The following is a 22,951-nucleotide window of genomic DNA, read 5'->3' on the forward strand; positions in this document are numbered from 1 at the left end:
TTCCAAGCAGCAAATTCAGCTTTTTTGCAGGACTCTCGACATACAAAATCACATTATATTTATTCTTAGTGTAATATTTTGTTACAAAAAGAAACTTTTTTCAACTGGATGACTATCTCCAGCGAACATCCATTGGATGTGGTCTGTGTCCTAATCGATATCCTCTTCCTTCCTTGTATGGCTCTGTATCTCCCTTAAGCCTATATCATTTGTGGCCATAATGGGCTTCCATGCTTCCTAAATCCGAGTCGGAAATCCAGTAGTAATAGATAAATCCGAATTTCTCATTTCCCTTCCTTACTCTATTTCAACTTGTACATTTTATTTACTCGGAACTCAACCAAGTCTCGTAGAAAGATCTTTTCTTCTTTTACTTCAAATATCGGTGATAAAGGGGTGGAATAAAAACCTTACTATTTCAAAAAACGGTAAGGCTAAACTGATTATAAAAGTTCGGAGATGTGTACCAATAGAAGGAATGTTCATGTTTATGCATCGAGTTAAATTATAGATTCACAGTAAAAAGTTTCGGTGTACAGTTGTCACCATTTTTGGTGTTGAGGTTAACTACCTTTTTTTACAGTTCTCATTTTTTATTTACTTTTACATTGTGATAGTTTAATTTGTTTATTGGTTTTGTGTATTCATTTTTTCGATTGTTTGGTTTCTGACTCCACATATTTTTTCACGTATGTTCGAATTGATTTTATGGCTTCAATGCAGAAATATTTCGCTTTTAAAAAAGCCCATTTTAAAAATTTGTTCGGATTTTTTTTTAGAAACATTATTTTTTTGATTTTATAAATTTGACATGTTATTTTGTATAATAAATCGGATTCTGTGCTTAAAAATGTATCTAATTTTACTCAGCATCAAAAAATTGTGTCAACTATACACAACGGAATTTCTTACAGTGTATATATTATAACATACATTTCTATAAAAATATAATATGGGTATCAATGGTGTGAAACAAGAAAGCTAAGCAATGTTTTTAATCTTAGTAACAAGTGCATAAAATTTGGATTATTATAAACACGTCTTATAAAGTACTAGGAAAAGATTTTAAATAAACAGAAAACGAATTTCGCTCCTGCAAACAATTTTTTTATTGTACTACTTTTTTAATTCTCATCCAGCTTGTCTACTTTAAATAAAGCTAAATTCCAATAGGGATTAAACAGAAAGTAAAAATAATGAACTTGAAGGCACATAAGATTTTATTTTATTTTAGACGAATAATATATTTTTCATAGCGACAGTCATTTATGCATATATATATTGTTCGATTTTCATTTTTTTTCCTATAAAAATTTACTACATTAGACAATCCCTAAATTAATTAATAGAATTTAACATCAATCATTTTAAAAACTATAACACCAAAAACGTATATAGAAGCCATTGGTATAATTAATAAAATCACAAAATGTTGTTTAATAATGTTCCGATATTTAAAGAATCAATTCAAAATAGTCTAAATATTAGCTGATAGAATGAGTGAAAAAAACATTTTGAAGTTTAATGATATGAAGGCCGTTTATGTACACGTTACCTAAGTAAAATGTGAAAAACATATGATTCCATTCCTCATTTTAATTCATCAACTTAACTAATCTGAATATTAGCAATGTAATGTGCACATTAATGGCTTTCTAATGTTAGCGGTTACATCTTGAGAGCAGATGTGTGAAAATATTACTCTTCTAATTTGCCACAATTTGTGTTGTTTTTATTTTAGTTATTCTCACACAATTGCTAGGTTGTTGCCAAAACTTGACAACTATTTTAGCGCAATATCTGATACAAAAATCTTCCCTTTATAGTCTTTATTGTCATTAAATGTTTATGGTTAAAATATACAATATTTATATATATATATATATATATATATATATATATATATATATATATATATATATATATATATATATATATATATATATATATATATATATATATATATATATATATATATATATATATATATATATATATATATATATATATATATATATATATATATATATATATATATATATATATATATATATATATATAAAATATGTTGTTTCATAGTGTCAAACTAAGGTCAGTTCTTGTGTTACAGGTATGGAGTTTGAGCGAGTATGCCCTTTTTTATTAGCTGCATTGGTAGCCGTATGCTACAGTAACTCTTTAAATTGTGGTTTTGCTTATGATGACATTGCAGCTGTAAAAGAAAACAGGGATGTCAGACTGCATACACCCATTACAAATGTTTTCATGAATGATTTTTGGGGAACGCCTCTAAGAAAGGTAAATATTAAATAGTTTTATTTGACTGAAATGAGAATATTAATCAGCTTTATTTAATTTGGAAAAAAATTATATTTCTACTTCCATTTCTATTGTCCTTTTCTGTGTCAAGAAGTTTTCATTCACAAAAACATCTCGGTTGAGATTTTTTATAATTTTAAGTCAGTTTTATGAATGTGGTAGTTTTGTTTTTAGTATCCGTTTAGGTCTAACTTTTATTTATATATATGAATCTAATACATATATGCCTCTGTTCTAAATTGTTTGTTTGCAATTTGTTTTAAATAATTATTTTATAATAGATTTAGCTGGATGAAATGAACAATAAAATATCTAAAAAAATGCTATAAAATACATGAAATTTGAATAAACATTATTTCCTTGATCATGTTATTTGAAGGTTTTGTAAAGGATGATAAAGGAAGCCCCAGTTTAATAACTTTACACTTGAAACAAATCGCTTCATTTAAATCATACATACAATCTTGTAATGAAGAATTAAATGGGCCTTATAAAGCATATATACCTTAGATATTTAAAAAATATATACCAGTTTTGTTTAAATACAAATTAGACGAGATTGTTTTCTTCAAGACGAAAGCCCTTAAAATCAAATAATAATTTTATATTTTCAAAAATTTCTGCATGGCCAGTCAATACTATCATTAGACAATACTGCGTATCTATTCTGAATTTAAAAAATAAGCTTTTCGTTTTTAGAAAAATGTGGCTTTCCTTTTTGTTGATATTTTGAACGATTCTGAAATGATTGTTACAAATTCACAACAGTTATAGAAACAGCGTAATATTTACACACAAGTTTTATTTCCTATGATGACAAAGGCTTTAGAAGCATTATTTATTGAGAATGTACCAATTTTTCATTTTCACGCGTAATTTCATTAAATCCTTACTTCTTTCGTTTCAAATCCAGAAAGTGCAGCAAAGATTCAAAGTTGCGCAAAATTTCAATTTTATTTTTATAAATCAGTAGCAACTATCATCCACTTCAAACAAAAAATTATTGCTGAATATTTCGTCGAGAAATGTTTTCGATAAACACCTACTTAATAGAATTTAGAAGTGTTTTGTGATAGCATTTTGAAAATTCTATTTTAATTCGAGACACACAGAGGAAAATCTTTTCTATTTCGCCATTTCTCTACAAGCTTCCAAATAAAGAATGTTTGCCTCGTATTCAAAATATTTGTAAGTATTTTATATTCTGTCAGAAATATTTGTTTATTAGTAGTTAAAGTAGCATTATAAGTACTAACATTGAACATATCTTGTAAATCTATTTTCGAAATCATTCCAAAACTCTTTGATATTAATGTTTTCGTTGCACAATCTTCTGCTTTGGCAACTTAGAATTATTAGCTGCTTCATCTTGCTGTTTGTATAATATTGCGAAATTAGTACGCCATACGTGATTTGAATTGACGAAATAACAATCTCAATTGAAGATAAAGGGGAAGAATGGTTTATGTCCACGAAAGCTGATTCTGAGGGGGGAAAAAAGCAAATTTCAAGGTTTGGGAATGTTCAGGGGCAAATATGTGTTTGAAATCGTCAAAATATAAGTACGCACGAATGTCACAAGTATTTATTTATATCCCCAAGAATTCTAAAATAAAATTTTAAATTTTTCATGTTTAAAAAATTAAGGACTTGTTAATATTGGTGGCAACGAGAGAGCAGATAGATTGGCCAAAGAGGGCAGTGAGGAAGATATGCCCACCGGGTCATCACTTACTTATCAGGAACTTTACTCCAATGAAAAATATAGACAAAAATCAATCTGGCAAGCTCCACCTACGCACCAATGGTACCTGGCACCCTTCTGGAAATCAATTGCGATCGAAGCTCCCAGACTGCCTTGGCCAGATTCTCAACTGGTGACCTAAAATGCGGAACATTCGAACGTGGCACAAAAATTTACCCGACTTGTAAAAAATGCTGCATCCAACCAGCCTCACCGAAGCATATACCTGATTGCGTCGGACTGCCCAGGGCAGACATAATTTCCGATCCCCTTCTTATCATCGACTTTCTGGCTGTCAACAACTTTTTGGAGTTGATCTGATAATGTCAGATCTATGAGGATAAGCTACAACAACAACAACAAAAAAAGTAAAATTTTAAAATCGGTTTAGACAATAAGTTTCTTCCTCAAAATTAATTTCTTATCAATACGTCCGCACTAGTATTTCCGTCACTAATATTAACTAGTGTTCACTTCTTTATTCTTCTCTCCGCCATTTTCTCTTTTTGCCTTCTGATGTACATTCAAAATATCTGGAGTTTTCATAAAATTCTTGTGATACAGACTGTAAATATCGATGTTTAGAAGCCTTTAGTGTCATTAAGATTTCTCTTGAGGACGATTTCCTTCTGCGTTATCTGTGCAGATGCCACATTAATATCGTTTTTCCTTTCCTTCCATCCCCGTGAAAACCTTACGTGAAAAATTTCATGATAATCTTTTCTTTTACTTGACATTGGATTTTATAATTTATTAATAGTATAGATATTAAAAATGTTAAATAAACCAAGGGACTTGGTTATAAAATCTAAGATCCTGAAAATAAATGGTGCATATAGTCATTTTTGCCTCTTGCGAAAGTTAAGTATTTTAACTCCTTTCCATAACCGCAGTGTTTGAATAAGAAGCATTCCTTCCAGACACACAGATGTTTATCATTTTTTTTCTCACCACGAATCTACTTCTTATAATCACTATTTTACTGTGTAATAACTGTACTGTATAATAAATACTGTATAATAATTTACTGTATATGTATTGCTTTATATTACTGTAAAATAACTCTCGGGGTAGAACTGATTTTCCTCGTTATTGGTGTGTCAAAACTTAGTAATCCTTAAAATGCAACAAATGGCAATACAATCTCAATTTTTTGTAAAATATGGACATAAACCATTTATCTCTCCATGATCTTTAAATGTTTTATTATCTTTCCCATTTCTTACTCTGTAAGAAATGTTGGGGCGTGTTGTGCACCACAGTGTTGTTCAAATTTACTACACCCTTAATATGTTGCTAAGTTGAACAGAAGCTTAATTCAATTATAGACTTTGTTCTTGTTTCTGCTGACTTTGCAACATATTATGCTCTAAGTACCGATCTTATGGTTCAACGATGAATCGTTTTTTCTGAGACAGTACTCTATGTTATATTCATTGAAATTAAAACAAAGATTTTCGATATGAACTGCATCAATTTCCGTTTAATTTTTATTTTGCTAAGCATTTACCATGTATTGAAAATAATATTTTGAAGCTCAAGTAATAGTGGATGAACTATATATATATATATATATATATATATATATATATATATATATATATATATATATATATATATATATATATATATATATATATATATATATATATATATATATATATATATATATGGCTTGAGAGGTACGTGAAGATAACTGCCAGGCAGATTTTAAATTGTTGCGAAAATTCAGCACCTAAAGAACTTTGACAATATAATGAACATCTCTTGAAAATAATTAAATTTGAAATCAAAGTACTTTCCCGAGAGCAAAACCGAGGAGAACATCTAGACGGTGAGAACTTTGGTTAATATATTGCTTGACACTAATTGAGTTGTTAAGATTGGAAGAAGGGTTGAATAAATTGAATATTTAAATGCAGTTGAGCTGTGCATCCGGCTTTGTTACCATTAATGTGTATATGTTGTACAAGATATTTCTGAAAGGTGACCAAGATGATAGTTACTAAAAAGGCAGTTTATTTTATTTTCTTATTATAATCTTTTTATTTTTTGTAAACGTTAAACAAGGCAGTAAATAATCAATCGGTAACAATCAATACTGCGAAATCAGACATAGACATGATAGGCAGATACGATCGCAATTGAAATATATATATATATATATATATTCCCATTTTTTAATAACTTTATGTATTTTATCCAAAAAAAACTATCCGTTTTTATTTATTATTGTTCATTTGTCTGTTTACATTATTAGATTAAGCAAAGTACAGCTATACATGTTCAGTTCCTAAAAGGTAAGTTACATAACTCAAGCATACTCAGTATTAATCGGAACTGAAAATTCAATTTCTATAGAGCGCGAATAACTCCTAATAGTCCAAATTTATTTCAGGGAACCACTTTTTTAAAATAAATTTTCCGTTTTAGACCATAACTTTCTTTTTCTTTTCAATTTGCACTATTTAGTTTCATAGAAACTCGCTTTAAAAGTGAGACAATTAACAAATACAGTAACAAGTGTTTTGCGTTTACAAAGTTTGGGTTGTCGAACTGGTTTGTCACATGAAAGCGCTGTCAAGAAACATAAATAATTTGACGAGTATTGGAGCGTTGTTGCTGAAAATCGAAGTTCAATGGGAAATAATCAATTAACGAATTTACAATTTTCGATCTGTCTTCCCGATAACATTTATATGATTTTACGCGTGATTGTATTATCGGTAAGATTGAAAAGGGCCGAAAAGTTGTGTTTCAAGGATTTGTAAATCCTTTCTAACAACTGGGATTTGTAGCTGGCATCAGGGGGGAGGTCGAGTTCCATTTACGGATCCTGAAGAAGACAGGTGCATAGTGCTATTGTAAAAACTTAACCAGTGCAGTACTGCCAGCCATGTAACAAATAATTTTACATTTTGCTACTGGCATGTAAATCACCCGAATAACTGCAGCCTTAATCCTGCAAGCAGGACTTTACAGATCGTTTGTTTGCATACCATTGTCCAGACGTCACCGTAGCATTATTGCAATGGAGTCTTCAGCATCACAGTTGAATCAAAGAGAACTATTCTTGCATACTTTTCTCAGGTAAGAGTAGATTCAGTCTCTCTTCTGATTGTCAACGGCAAAGGATCTAGCTTGAGATTGGTATTGCATATAGTCGAGCAAACATATAGGAAAGGAACATATATCATACATGTTGCGTCATGGAAAGGGCTGGCATTATGATTAATAGACGTACGCCCCTCTATGTGCTTCCAACTGGGACTCTGACTGATCAACGCAGTGTTAATGATATCCTGCTGCCTTATGTTTGCTTGTTCCATGGTGCTGTCGGTGATGAATTTGTTTTTATGGATGACAATGCAACATGTCATCGAACAGTCACTGGTCAAGGAGTGTGTACAGAATGAGGATATTCAACGTCTCCTCGTTCTCTAGATAGGAATCCCATTGAAAATGTGCGAGATGCTCCGGGGAGGAGTGCTGTTGATTGAGAATGTCCTGAAATAAGCAAGAACACCTTCTTCCGCTCACTGACAGAGTAATGGAACAAATTGCTCCATCAGCTGCTGAATACTGTTGTCCAAAGCAAACCATAACGTCTGGAAACTTGCATCACTCCTCATGGGGGTCATACCCCTATTGACATCGTACTCCAAGATTCCTACAAATAATATTTGCATTTTTTTCCTTTTTTATCAGTATTCAATAGTATTTACACTCACTCCTTGAATGCGTTTCAAATCTTTTGTGTTTCAGAGCACAATATATTATCTTCCATTAAGGCCCTAACATTCTCACAATCTGGCATTCTTTTATTTCACTTAGCATTTAACAACAACGCATAATCTTTCATGCGCTACGCAGTCATTTGTTGTCGGTCCTAAGCAATTGTCCAGCAGTGTATATATATATATATATATATATATATATATATATATATATATATACGGAAACGAAGAAAATTAATCAGAAAATTAATTGATTGATGTCATAAATAGCCATTTTTTTAAATTGCTATTTTCTTATTTTGATATAGTCCTCCAAAAAAAATGACTTTCCTCCTTGTTGTAAAGAAACATCATCATTATGTCATTAGGTTGAAAATAATATCATAAATTTATATTTCCCGCTTACAAGTGCGTCTTTTATTGTTTATTGTACGATAAAGATAATTAAGAAGTGTATAAGTATTTATAAATAAGTTTATAATTGTACAGATTTTTCTTTCCCACACCCATTTTTCCAAATTTTATTTATCTGTAGATAATATTGCGTGACGTTTGCGCAATTTTTTAAATCCATATTTAGAATTATTCTAATGCTGATTATTTGTTTTTAATTCTGAGAAGATATTCTATTGCATTGAAATTGTAGAGAAAATAAAATATTTTATTTCTTTTTAACAGGAAGGTAGCCATAAGTCCTACCGACCATTGACAGTTCTGACATTTAGAGCGAATTATGCCGTCCATGGCCTTAGGCCCTTCGGCTATCATATGGTGAATGTTTTGCTTCATGCTGTAGTATGCATTCTTTTTTACAGGTAAGTTGAAGTTTCCGACATATTAAGGTTGCCCAAATGAAAATAGGAAAAGGGTGCTGTAGTGAAATAGTGATAGCTGGTGAAATAGTGATAGCAGCACCATTCTTCAGTTAAAAAAATTAAGATAAAAGAAGTGTCGTACGAATTCCAGGTGGTTTAATTTAACTGGTTGGTATGAGAGCATTTAAAGTAAATTCAAAGTTGCGCCTGAATCCATGTGTCAGAATCTTAACAATGCGCAGTAGTATGCTCTTGTTCCTTATCCCTTTAGTCTAGAGCCCTAGACCAAGTCCAGAAGATCATGTCGCATAAGTAAGTCATAGACAGTCTGTCCATCACTCATCAGATGCCTCACAGAGGCACCAATGCAATCCAAAAGATGAGACGGAGAAACGATGGCTAAGCAATGACAACAGGCATAAGTCTTTTCTTTCGCTCTGAAGGTCAAACACTTTATATTTCCGGTCCTAAGTCTTGACAAAGCTGATTGAGCAAATCTAGGACAATTGCACTGCAGGGATAATCCGGGGCATTTGGCGGCATACCAATCATGATCTGGTGGGTGCTTCCACCCACCAGTATGATATTAAGTAGTAGAAGATGAGCATACTGCAAAACTTTATCGTTCAGGGTTTGCTAATAACGAATATTTTCTAAGACAAGCCGTGAACAAAGCATTTAAAGCTTAATGAAGAGCATTTGCATAGTAGAAGATGAGCCTACTGTAAAACTTTATCGTTCAGAGTTTGCTAATAACGAATATTTTCTTAGACAAGCCGTGAACAAAGCATTTAAAGCTTAATGAAGAGCATTTGCATAGCATTTGTCTTACCGTAATCGTAACACTAACCTTATTTATCACCATTGCTAATTATTGCTCATTTTCTATCACTTTGAGTTACTCTGATAGAGTTACTTTTTTCACGCATGCTCTGTTAAGCACAAATACGTTAGCGTTTAAGTTAGGGGATATAAGATAAACACCTCCTAGATGAAAGAAGTCCCGGATTCTAATCTATTCAGTAGGTCGACGTAAGAAACATAAATTGCTCAGTAGAGGTAAAATAAGAAAGATGTCACCTTGTACGGGCAACTAAGCTGCTTGGGGGAAAATACGAAGATGTCATTACGTTTGGACGACTAAAGAATCAAATTTCTTGTTTATGGTAACCAGTGCTGAGGCCTTCTCTCTTTTATAAGAAATTGATCGGATCTGCTCGAATTATTACCGGATTTGACAAGACTCACGGGAAGTAAAATCTCCGAACCCTAAAAAATATGTTGCTGTTGCTTATGGTAATATTTGAGGTCATTGTTGAGTTACGAGTCGCAGCATTTGTGCAGAAATTTGTCTGACATGAGTAAATTTTCGTGCTGTCGTCTGTTTCTACAAAAAATCTACTTCACGGTTCTAAATACATAGATTCTTCATAAATTGAATTTTTGCTCTCATGTGAACTAGTAATCTGTTCCTTTATAACTTTGAATTATTACACTGTATTTCTACAGCTATATCAAACTTGTCTACTTTTCATTTACGAAAAAAATGTTTCAGCGTTGGTTAAGAACCTGATTCAGTATAGCAAATTTGAGAAATCAATCTCATAGTATCTTTAAAATTTTGACTGTCTTGCTACCAAAAGAAAAAAAAACGCGAAGAAAGATTTCTGTTTGAAATAAAATAAATGTTACTCTTTTTTGAGATTGTGGAATAAAGTTACATTTTAATTACTGATTGTGTAACACTATTTTAAATAGCTATTTTCAGGTAAAACCATTTGAAAATTAAAAAGAGAAAGAAAGGTTTATGCCCTAGAAAGTTTATTTTAAGTAAAAACGAATTTCGCAGGTTGGTATTGCCAATTGAAATCGTAAAATAAAAATATACACACATATCAAAAGTATTTATTAATATCCCTCAATGTCGAAACGAAATGAATAATTCTTAATGTGAAAAAAATAATAAAAACCGTTTATAAAACCGAACATAAACCCTTTTTCCTCGAAATTTCTCCCTAATCTATACTTATCATAAGTATTTCGGTCTCTAGTATTCAGTTATACTCCCCTTTGTTCTTTTCTTCCAATACCTCGTCTTTTCATGTTCTGAAGTACATTCACGAAAATATTGTGAAAATCTCCGTATTCTGAAGTACATTCAGAATACGGAGATTTTCACAATATTTTCGTGTCTCAGATTTCTCCAACACGCCTTTCAGAAACAGTAAATCTATATATTTACAATCTTTATGTGTGGGGACTAGTAAAATTTCCTTTCAGGGGCATTTTCTTTCTGTGTTTTTTGCGTTGATGCTGTCTTATTAATATTGCTTCTCACTCTTTTTCGCCCCTATGAAGATTTGACAAATAGAGCTAGCAACTCGTTTATTATTATTTTTATTTAAGGCGGTGAATGTAGCAGCGCCATAAAAAGTCATTTTGGATGGTAACTAGGATTCGTCTCGGCTCACATTGAGTACCTTTATCTGCCGAATAGGTAGCACATTTTAAAGTGAAAACCAGATAACTGTTCCATCCAATTTAAATATTCCATCCCTTTTGATCTTACCTGAGTGTTTGGAAGAGTAGAACACTCTTCCCCGAGAGAGCGGACAGGAATAGTTTATCACTAGCCTAGCAAGAACTTTATTGGGTATAATAAACCACTTCGAGAAGAGCCAATTTTACACATTATTGATTTATCTATCAAACTTATTTATCCTCAAAATTCAACAAATGGCGAACTAATCGTCTTTTTTGCAAAATATGACCATTAACCGTTCTTGTCTTCGTGATCTACAAATGTCTTATAATCTTTCGCATTTATTACATTGTAAGAAATCTAGGGGCGAGTTGTACCATGATATCGCTCAAAATTTCAGCAACTTTTAATTATAATATGTTGCTGAGTTGAACGGAAACATAGTTTAATCAAACACGTTTTTTCTTTTTGCAGGTATATAAACCGTAAAAAGGGACATAAACCTTTCGCTGCGCTCGATTTCCAATTATGTTCTTCATTTATAAGTTTTAAAGTGTAAACTTATGTAATATAATAATTTATAAAATGTATATTTTGTCGTTATAATCATATTTTTCAATAAACCGGTAATTAATAAAACAAAACAAAACCCAATATTTTCATCTATAATATCTTCGATTATTATTTTAACCATTGAACACTTTATATTTAATTACTAAATATTAATTCGATATGCAAGAATCAAATTTTTTTTTAAATATTTTTAATTTTACACATTTTTAAGAAATTTCTTATAACAATGAGACTATTGTTACCAAGTAGAACTTTTAGATGCTGTAATATTTATCTCTATTTCTTCATCTTTTATAGCCTTAAGCCCGTTTTTGTCACTAACGATTATTTTGTTTCCTCTTGAATATTATTTCTTTTATTTGACATAATTTTTTCCGGGAGTGATATTTTTGAAATCTTTTGTCTCATAAAATATCTTGAAAGAGGAGGAGCTTTTATTCTCTGAAATCTCTTTATTTAAGGAGAGAAATCTCCCTTCTCTCCCTGACAAGAGATTCCCCCCAGGATAAGTCCATTACAACATGCGTCTTTGCTTTTGTTTGTCTTCCTTTCAATCTCTTCTTTTTTTTTCCTCTCTTTTTCTTGTTCAATATGCATTGAAGTATACGCCATGATATGTCGTTGTTTATACATGGTTGTGGGCTATATAAAATAATGTATGCTTGTATAATGTGTGGACGCATATTTAGGAAGGAAAATGTTTATTCGGTAGAAGGGTTTATAGGTTCTTTTATCGTCAACTTTACTATAGAATTTTCCATAGGATAATATATTTACATTTCTTTATTCAATGATTAGTTGAATCACCATTATAAAACAAAAAAAAATCTTGCTAGTTAAAAATATTTTTATTTTTCAATGGAGCACCTGTTTGCTCTGGTTGCAGCGAACCATTAACTATAAAGCTCATCTTGACTCAGTGTTTCAATTTTAAAATTAAAAGATGATTATATTTTAACAGTGATTATCGTAAATTATCGACTTTAATATGAGACAGTCAATACAGTTACCATATTTTCTAAAATGAATATTTTCTCGTCATAGTCATTGTTTGTCTTTTTCTATTTTTGAAAGCATATTTCCTTTTTTAATTTTACTAGTATATCTATCTCTTTTTAATTAAACCTGCAAATAATAAAATTAAAAATAAAACCCAACATTTTTATCTATATTTTCCTCAATAAATGTTTTGATCCTGTCAATTTTAAATGTAATTACTAAATAGTGAATCTATATGACTAAATATTTTTTCTTAATTTTATTTTTATTTTTATTTTCAAAATATTTTTAAAACAGTAAGACTATTGTTAAAGTAGAACTCAGGTGCTCCAATGTTTACCTATATATTTTCTTCATCTTTCATAGCCTTAAGCCCGTTTTCTACATAACTGATTTTTTTTCACTTGAATATTAGCTCTTTTATTCAACATAATTTTTTCCGGGAGTGTTTTGTCTTATACGATATCTTGATAGAGGAGGCACTGATGTACTCTGAAATCTCTTTATTTAAAGATATGAATCTCCATTTTTCTCTTGTTTAATATGTAGTGAAAGGTCATGTAGTTATTTCTACATGGTTGTGTGCTATCTAAAACAGCGTGTGCATGTATATTGTGTGCTAGGAATTTAGCTAGGAAAATATTTATTTGGTGGGAGAGATAAGTTCTTTTATCGTCAACTTTACCATAGAACTATCCAAAGATTAAGGCATTTATATTTGTCCATCCAACGATTAGTTAAAACACCATTTTAAAACAAGAAAATCTTTACTAATTAGAAATATTTAATACATTTTTTGCTTATATTTCGTTTATGCGGGAGTTATTTGCACGCAATAATTAAATTTAAAGTCATTTTAAATTTTAATCATAAGTAAAATATGCATAATTTACAGAAACTTTTCAGTAAAAAATATTATTGGTTGGCTATTGCACGAAAGTCAGCAAAGTAATTTGGATTCACTTTTCTCTAAGAAATGAAATGAATGGTTCTGTTCAAAAAGTAATGAAAGGAATTTTTTGCATGAAATTAAGGAATAAGGCATATATAAAGGAATGCGTAATGTTGACAAATGTGAAACATAAAACATAAATTTAAGGAAAACGTAAAATTTGATGTAAAGCACAGCATAAAATAAGGCACAGAATAAAGTAAAGCGTAAAATAAACTGTAAATGAAAGTAAGTAAAGTGCAACGTATAAAGTAAGGTTTAAAGTGAATTGAAGAAAGAAAAATGAAGTGTTAAGTAAAGTAAATAAATAATTGTTTAGTCTAAAGATAGAAAGAAATATTTGTTCAAACGAAAGAAAGAAAGATATGTTTGTTTAACTTTACTTCTTCTCACTCCATCTCAGTAGAAGAGGAAATGTGTGTCACTTGCTCACCTCTTCATACTTGACGAGTACAATACGAGAAAAATAGTCACATTAATTTTTTTATAATAAATAAAATTTCATCACATTTCTTTTGCAATCGGACAGCAATCGAACAATTTACAATAAATTACAATTACAAACAATCAAAATTACAATTGCCAACAAATGAAAATTTCATAAAATTGATTGCCTATAAATCATACTATACATACTATACTAATAAATCTATACTTTAGAGGTGACGAATTCAGATGGTTTCATTTCTACCGTTCAGGTTGTACCGTATCAAGTACATAGTAACCTTTAACATGTAAAATTACTTTTCATTATTTCTTATTCTCATAGGTTCGTATTCTCAACTTCTCAACAATTATTTCTTATTCTAAACAAAGATGAAATCCTTGTTAAAAAGAGATATGAATATTATTGAGTTTAAATGATTTTTTTTTCAAGTATAGTTTACAGTTCAGTACTTATTTAAAATCGAAGAAAACGTTTCTTTTGTTATGACAAACATATTGACAAAAGGTTTTTATATAAAATTCTAATAATCAAACGCTCTATAAACAAAATTATATATATATATATATATATATATATATATATATATATATATATATATATGTATATATATATATATATATATATATATATATATATATATATATATATATATATATATATGAAGATTTTTAAAGCTTTTAGATTTTCATATTATTTATGATTAAATTCTTCAAAATTATTATTTTTATCAATGGTTGCATTTGTTAATTTTCCATTTTTAAGAAGATTATAAACAATTTTAATGCAAATAATATGTGTTGAAATATTGTATTATATAGTATTAATTTACTTACTTTTATTAGAAAAAAGAATAGAAGATCTTAAAAACAGCTCGAAAAAGCCTTCTTTTAGAGAATTGTTCTCTTGAAAGGAATTTATTCTATTTTTTACATTACAACGCAATGTATTTATGTAATAAAACAAATAAATATATTCTTAAGACTGTAAATTGTAAAGACTTGCGAGAGGTGCGAATTGTGAAACATATTTTTACATGCTTTCCGTGTCATACTCTAAAGTTAGCTAGCGGAATAACACTCGAACATGTTTTTGTTGACTACAAGAATAATAATAAAATTTTCAGCTTAGAAATCAAATAAAAAAGTAATTTCCTTTCCTTGAATTATTATTCTGCAAAACTTAATTCTGAGAGCGAGAAAATAATTATCGTGTTTAATTTAGTGCAGAAGAGGATGTAAAAGAGTAAAACAAAATAAATTAAGTTTTTTCCTTCATAGATATTTTCAAGCGTTAAAAAGTAAGCTTAATAAACAGAACCTGTATAACAAATTATAGTTTTAATTGCCTTATTTAATTCAATTCGAATGTAAATTTCATGGAATAAGCGGATTAAGTAACAATTTCAAAATCTTCTATTATTTGTGTTTATGTTTCTAATCCTTTTAATATTTTTTTTTTACTTTCTGACTGTCAAATTATAATTCTTAAGAGATACTTTTTTCCTGTCAGTTACTGAGAATTTAAAAGAGACTCCCGATAGTAATCAATAAGTCTACTTAGTTTAGTTTTTAGATGATACATTCGAGCTATTTAACAAATTATGAGGTATTATGATATCTAGACTGATCCAAAAATTGTAATTTTAGATATGAAACTTCAATTATTGAAAAGGGAAACTTATTTTATCATGCACGAAACCATAATATTATATATATATATATATATATATATATATATATATATATATATATATATATATATATATATACCGAAGAGCCATTACATTATGACCACCCTGCTAATAACATGTAGGACCACCTTTAGCCCTCAAAACTGCTAGCACCCGCCGTGGCATTAATTCCATAAGGTGCTGATAGGCAGTCTGAGGTATCTGGTACCAAGCCCTCACGAACTGGTCCCGTAATTCCCTCACATTGCGAGGGGGTAGCGTGACCGCACGAATTTGGTTTTCCAAATAGGACAAGTGCTCTGTTGGATTAAGTTCAGGTGAATTTGGGGGCCAAGACATGACTTGAAAGTCATTGGAATGTTCCTCGAAGATTCGACCCTTATGACATGGTGCATTATCCTGTTGGTAAGCACCATCCCCCGCAGGAAAAACTGTGATCATGAACGGGTGAACTTGGTCAGCAACTATGTTCAAGTAGCTTACAGACGTCAGGGATTGTTCTATGAGGATTATGGGTCCCAATGTGCCGTGCCCCATGAAGACATTGTTCCTGGGCGAGAAACCATGAAAACCTGGGCGAGCCCATTGTTATAGATGGAGGGTGGTCATAATTTAATGGCTCTTCGGTGCATTTATATATATATATATATATATATATATATATATATTGTTGAATACCCGTTCTTCGCAAGGGGTGAATAAAAAAAGAGAAAAGAATCAATGAATCAGTACTGAGATACACACCGTAATCATGCTCAAAACTGGAAGGCATATACCAACACAATTAAAGAGCTTGATGGAAGAACCAGGTGAACGACATTTTTAAGGGAATTAATGAATTAGAAAAAATAACACAAAGTAGTTGTGTCAGTATGGGTATGTTTAATGTAACAGAACTATTTTTGATAATCCATAATCCATATTATAAATAATCCATATTAGCTTTTAGTAAGACTCATGTATTAGATTCAAATTAGGCAGTGGTAAATAAAATAAAGCAAAGAATTCTTAGTCCCTCCTTCTAATAAATTGGTAATTAAATAATTCGTATACATGTGTTTTTTTTCGCTCAGGAAATGTCACTGACCTGGTCCTTCCACTAAGTTTTTCAATTATATAGCTAAAATAATTAAAAAAAATGTTAAAATTTAATGTTATATGGCGTAATCTTCGGTTGCCTTACGTTATTAAAGTAAGCAAAGCTCATTGTTTGTAAATTCATGCCATTTGAATTAAGATATGTATTTAGCTTCTCTTGGCATGATGCTATTGCTATTGGCCAAATCATGATAGTTCAAATTTACCACTATTAAGTGATTTTCTCAGGTACATCCCTTTCTTGGAGCTGTAAAACACTTAATTCCAAATTATTGGTATTAAAACTGATTGACGCAGTTTTAATAATCACCAAATATAACAATATAATATTATATACCTATATTAGAATATTTGGTACTTATTACATAATCCTTCAACATTTTAGTTTATGCATGTTTGTCAGTAGCAGTCAACTAAAGCCAAATTTGTTTTTGCAAAAATATTACAACTTCGTAAGGAGTTTGGAGCACTATAATTTTTTTTTTATCCTACCATTAATTTACTGTTAAAATATTTATAAGTAGTGGTGAAAAAATGTTCTTTCGAATCTAATTCATTAAAATATTAATTCACTATCCTAGCTACCACTGGAAAAATATTTTCTAAGACTTCGGACAACCCGTTGTAGAATTCTTATCAAAACCAATTTGCCAATTACCATAATACCAGTGGTGCATTTTATCGAGAGTGATACACATAAATTAAGCGTCATCTGTGAATATCAATTTTTTACAGTTTTCTTGCATGAATTTTCCATTAACCTTTCCTCCTTGAGCTTGGATTTTTAGCACTTAGTTTCCTTTATTTTATTTCAATTCAGGCATATTTTTAAGACTAATTGAACATTATTAGTATTAATTAATATTAATTATTATCAATATTAATTGTGTCAATAATAATATGCAGATTTTTGTACTGTTACCCGAAACGCGAATAAGTATATTTTCTACTTATTTTCGATTTTTAGTTCCGAAGTTAAATTTTTTTATTTCAATTAAAACATATTACCAACATTAATTAAGCATAATTGTCGTCAATGATAGTACGCCAATTTCTTTCGGTTCTTCTTGACAAATAAGTACTTTTACTTCATTTCTTTTGCCTTCTAGTACATAGTTTATTTTTTATTTCAATATGCATATATTACTTTAATTAATTAAGCCTCATTGGCGTAATTGAGCTTTATTGTCGTCGATTTGTTTATGTTTCTCCTACACGAATTAGTACCACTATCTCATTATTTTTGCTTTTGTATGCATGAATATTTTTTTTCTATTCCATTACCGTTGGTTTTAAATAAGTAATTTTTTAGAAACACGTTTACAAGAATCAATGTGAATAAAATAAAAGCTAGCGGTATCAGACAAAATATAAATTTGGAAGCGTACACCACGCGTGCTGCCACGTAATGTTCATTGAATTTATCTGTCATAGTGAATATAAAATAATCAAATATTCAAGATACGTGCAATGAACTATTTTTTTATCAAATAGAGCTATAAGCTAGCAATTATCACTCATGTTATTTTTAAAATATGTAAAAAATTGAATCGCTGAATTTAAAGCAATGGCCAATGCCTAACCAATTAGAAAATTCCTTTTTGGTTTTCGTTCATCCCACTCGAACGGTTTGTCGTTGAATATTCTAATGTCGACAATGACAATCATCGTGCTTTCAACTATCTGTTTGCCAAAATAATAGTATGAAACTTTTATTATTGAAAACACTAACATGAAAGGATTTACTACTTACGTAGCTCTTATATTGATTGCGATTAATTTAATTCTTAAACGATACAGTTCGACATTTTTAAAAAAAAATGTGAGGCATTCTTATAACAAGTCTGATCCAGAAATATTATTTTAGATATTAAATTTTCATTATTGAAAACCAAAATACTAAGTAATTTCCTATTTATGATGTTATTGATGATGTAAGATAGCGATTAATATTACAAATAAACTTTGGATTTTGTCAAATTATGAGGCCATTCAATATCAAGACAGATCCAAAAAATATTGCTACAGTTAAGAACTTTGTATTCTTTGTTAAAAATGTAAACAATTAATGATTCTTATTACATGAAACCCCTTTAATCAAGATAGTATGAATTATTGTATTTAATGCTTTATTTGTAATACAGAAACTTTTAGCAAAAGACGCCAATGAATATTTTTGATCTTAAACTGGTTCGAACTTTATTCATTGTTAGTGAAAAAAATGCAAAAAAATGCGGAAAAAAAAGCTTTTGGAGCAAAATATATATTGTAAGTGCATAAAGATTTCTTTTTTACTATGTGAAATATATTTCCTTTTAGTCATATCGATATGATAAATTTACACAATTTACTCAAATTCATGGTAATTCGTAGTAGTTCATAGCAAATTGCGCAAGTTCTTAGTTCAAATTACTCATTACATAATTACTTATTTATTAGTTCATTTCAAATAGTCCATATAAACAAATATTAGTTCAAATTTATTGCGCTTGATTGTGAATGCAAGAAAAACTCTTAACTTCATTTCTTGATTAAGCTTATTCTTTAGAAATATATTTTAAATTCGTATAACAAATGTTAGTGCAATTGAATCCCTAAACGGATAAGTTTATAAAATATTTAAGAATTTCAAAGTAAGTAAACAAAACCAAGTTTATACTCCTTTCAGACGAGAAAAAATGTCTTGCTGAAAGCAAATTTACCAAAAACAATGCTGACTGTTTAAGAACTAGTATGCAGCACATCCTAATTTCATGAAATATTTCCTTATTTTGATCATTAAGTAAACTATAAAATATTAAAATTTAAATTCTTTTAAATACGCAAAATTTCCTTCAAATAATATTAAACTTAATTTAAAATTTAATTATGAAATTTTTTTATTCCAAATTATGCATGTTTTTTTTTACTTAATTTACTTTTTTTTCGAAAAAACAAAATAACAAATTTGATCTAAGTTCTTTTATGTCGTAAGAAAATAGAATCACGTTTTAAAAATTAATGCAGCAGTAACCTAAGCAATGAGCAGAAATGGAGCATTATTGCTGATTTCCGTCAAAGCTCGGAGAACCAAAAAGTTAATTATCTTCTGAGTTTGATTGATTGATCATTTCCTAAAACTTCGGATCTATTCTTGGTTGAGTCAAGCGAATATCTGGAGTTTGTAATGCTTTGCACAGTCTGCTTGGTAAGAAAATAAAATTTAAAACTCCTCGCTTCTGGTAACAAGAAAACGAATTTGTTCACATTTTCATCCAAAGAAAATATATCGATTATTTCTAGAAGATAGATTCGAGATTCAAACATCAATTTATATATTTTTTTTACTGAAGCAAATAAGTAGCAAAAAAAGAAGCTTTTATAAAATTTGTAAAAAAAAAAATTTATAAAACCTTAATAAACAATTTAAGTAAGACTGTTAAATTAGTAGGTTGGAACTGTTAAATAAATGTTTGGTTGGTTTAAAGTTTGGTTAAAAAGGTTAAGTTAAGGTTAAAGAGCTTTATACTTTCAAAATACTAGTTTAAAAGCAAATACTTAGTAAGAAAACAGCAAACTTTTAAATAATTGTTAGCAGTTAATGGCCGATATAGGGGTGTGCCTTAACCAACACATTATTTGCTTTGTTAAATAAGATACATTATCCAGCTTCATTACACGTTTCGTAAATGTATATTTACAAGCAAGCAAATTGTATATTATCAAATGGGTAATAAAAAAAGAGATTAAAATGGACTTAATTGAAATTGTTCTAACTTATTGATTGAGTTAAGGCTAATATGCAATCAATTTGAAAACGGCTAAGTCTTACTATCTATAGAGTTTCGATCTTTAATCTCTGCAGTTAATTACAAAGGGTACAAGTCATTTTGAATATCGTATGTATTGAATTTAATTTACTTTCCAGCAAGTGAAATCGTTTTTTTTAAAACTTATATCATTTGTTTAATTTTCATTTATTATTTTGTTTTATTTTACTCATATTAGAAGTCGTAGTGTACTTATAAATTTGATAAATTGTAATGCAGAATTATTAAAAAAGAAAGATTATATTTAAAATAATTAAATCATTGATAACAGCATTCAACTTCATGTAACTGAAATGTAATTATTTTAATGATCCTGAAATTAAAGAGAGTAGATATAAAATACGACGCTGATCAAATTTTAAATTTACGCAATCAAATAATGAGCCAATCATAACTAATTTCTGTGACATTTTAACTTATCATATTACTTTTTTATTAGTACAAACTAATTATATTGTTTTTAATACTATCTAAAGAACGCTACATAAAAACTATTTAATTCTCATCTTTTGCAAACATTCTGCTTAGATTTTTAAACAGGTGGAGCGTAGAATCGAAAATATTAGCAACAAGCAAAATATTACAAATAATATAAATAATTATAATTTATGCATGCATTTTATAAACTAATAAACTAACTAACAGTAAGCCAAAAATAACCTTAGCACTGTGTTGACAAAAATGGAATTTTTCAAAAAATGAATAAATATGAAAAGAAATTAGTTAATAAGGCGGTGAAACCATAAAAGGTTTCGCTCATAGTGAAACGTGGAAGCCTTATGTAATAGAAGTGTTTATTTGGTAAGCGAATATTTGAAATCAAGTGAAAGATAAGAAAATGTATTAACACAATAGATTATTTCAACTAAGTTCAGTTCTTTCACTTGATTTCTAGATATGAATTACATTTATTTATAAATTGAAAGCTTCGATTTAAAAATTGCTAATACCATTGCTTCTCCATAATTATTACTAGGAAGAAGATGCATAATAAATATAATTTAAAATAAATACTTATGTTCGTGTAAATTGTTACTGCATGTCAACAATTTAAGTAAATTGGCAAGTTCATTTCTAGGTCTTTCATCACTGAAAATTACAACACAGACGGAGAAACAAACTCTGACAGTGTATGGTAATGACGTTTCTGGTGAAAAAAAACCTAACTCTGGTTAATAAAACCAAAATATGAGGTATTTTAACCATTCATTTGGAAAATTTTCCATTCGCATGTCGACAGTTTATTATTACGTAAATTGTTTCGAAAAGTCCGTTTTTGTGACTTGCTTTCAGGAATCACGAAAGAAATTACAAAATTTTACCACATTTACTAACTTTATAGGGCCATATTTTATTGGCAATGCTATCAAAATAATTACTTAAGTGCTTTGACAAAACTTATAGAGCTTTTTGGTGTTTCCATAGAACTAGAAATACGATCAATTTTGATATATTCTGGTAGTTATAATCATACTTTTTTCTCTGCACAATACTATGTCAGGTTTAAAGCACGGTGGAGACAAACGTTATGCCATGATCCAAATAGCTTTATTGCTTCATATTTAACGCAAATGTTGGGGAATATTAACTTCATACCTAACGCAAATGTTGGGGTTGGCAATTTTGTAAATAGTTTGTAGAAATGTTCTCAATTTTCCACCAAGTTTCTTTTCTATCTTGGGTACATTTGTAGGACAATATAGGTCTGTATTATCAGACCAAGATGGAAATGCTTATATGGATTCAACAAAGGTATTTAATATTGATACAATGTTCATTTTCTTATGGGTTCGTTATAGAATGGAAACAATAGTACTATCCTTCTACTATGCTGCAAACCTTATAGGTAAGTAGTTTGTAACATTTGAAGTTGAAATATTATTAGTGTTAAAAAGTTTGGACTGTAATAAAATAGTTCGCATTTGTATACTGTGAAGAAAGATTTCTAAACTTTAATTCTCATAACCAGAACCCAGATTTTGTAATATAAAAACACTTATTTTTTTAATTTATAAAATTAGTTCAGTTTATTATTAAAATGACTAAGCATATTTTCTTATGAATTAACTGTTTAAAAATTCTATTTTATCACAAAAAATGGATTTCATATAAAAAATAAAATACTGTATGTTGAAAATTTTATATTTATTTCAGAAGAATCTAAATGAATGAAAATAATTATTTTTTCTAAACAAGTCTAGATAAATATTACAAGAATTGGAATTATGCATAAGATAAGAATTAAACTACTAAATAATTTAAGAATAGAACTAATAACTGAAAAA

At 29.3% G+C, this 22,951-nt stretch overlaps 1 protein-coding gene across 1 annotated transcript in view; it reads left to right on the forward strand.

The window, feature by feature from the left end:
• The window catches only part of LOC107450269 (protein O-mannosyl-transferase Tmtc3), a 250,346-nt gene that overhangs the window by 113,674 nt on the left and 113,721 nt on the right, over nt 1-22,951 (forward strand). Inside the window, exons 3-4 of the mRNA XM_071180106.2 lie at nt 2,111-2,298; nt 8,479-8,615. Coding sequence (XP_071036207.1) covers nt 2,113-2,298; nt 8,479-8,615 — 323 coding nt within the window. The 5' untranslated portion in view covers nt 2,111-2,112. The remainder of the gene's footprint in view (nt 1-2,110; nt 2,299-8,478; nt 8,616-22,951) is intronic.

Source organism: Parasteatoda tepidariorum, chromosome 1 (genome assembly GCF_982258835.1).
Source record: "Parasteatoda tepidariorum strain Cologne lab strain chromosome 1, Ptep-v5.0, whole genome shotgun sequence".
In the NCBI taxonomy this organism is placed as follows: domain Eukaryota; kingdom Metazoa; phylum Arthropoda; class Arachnida; order Araneae; family Theridiidae; genus Parasteatoda; species Parasteatoda tepidariorum.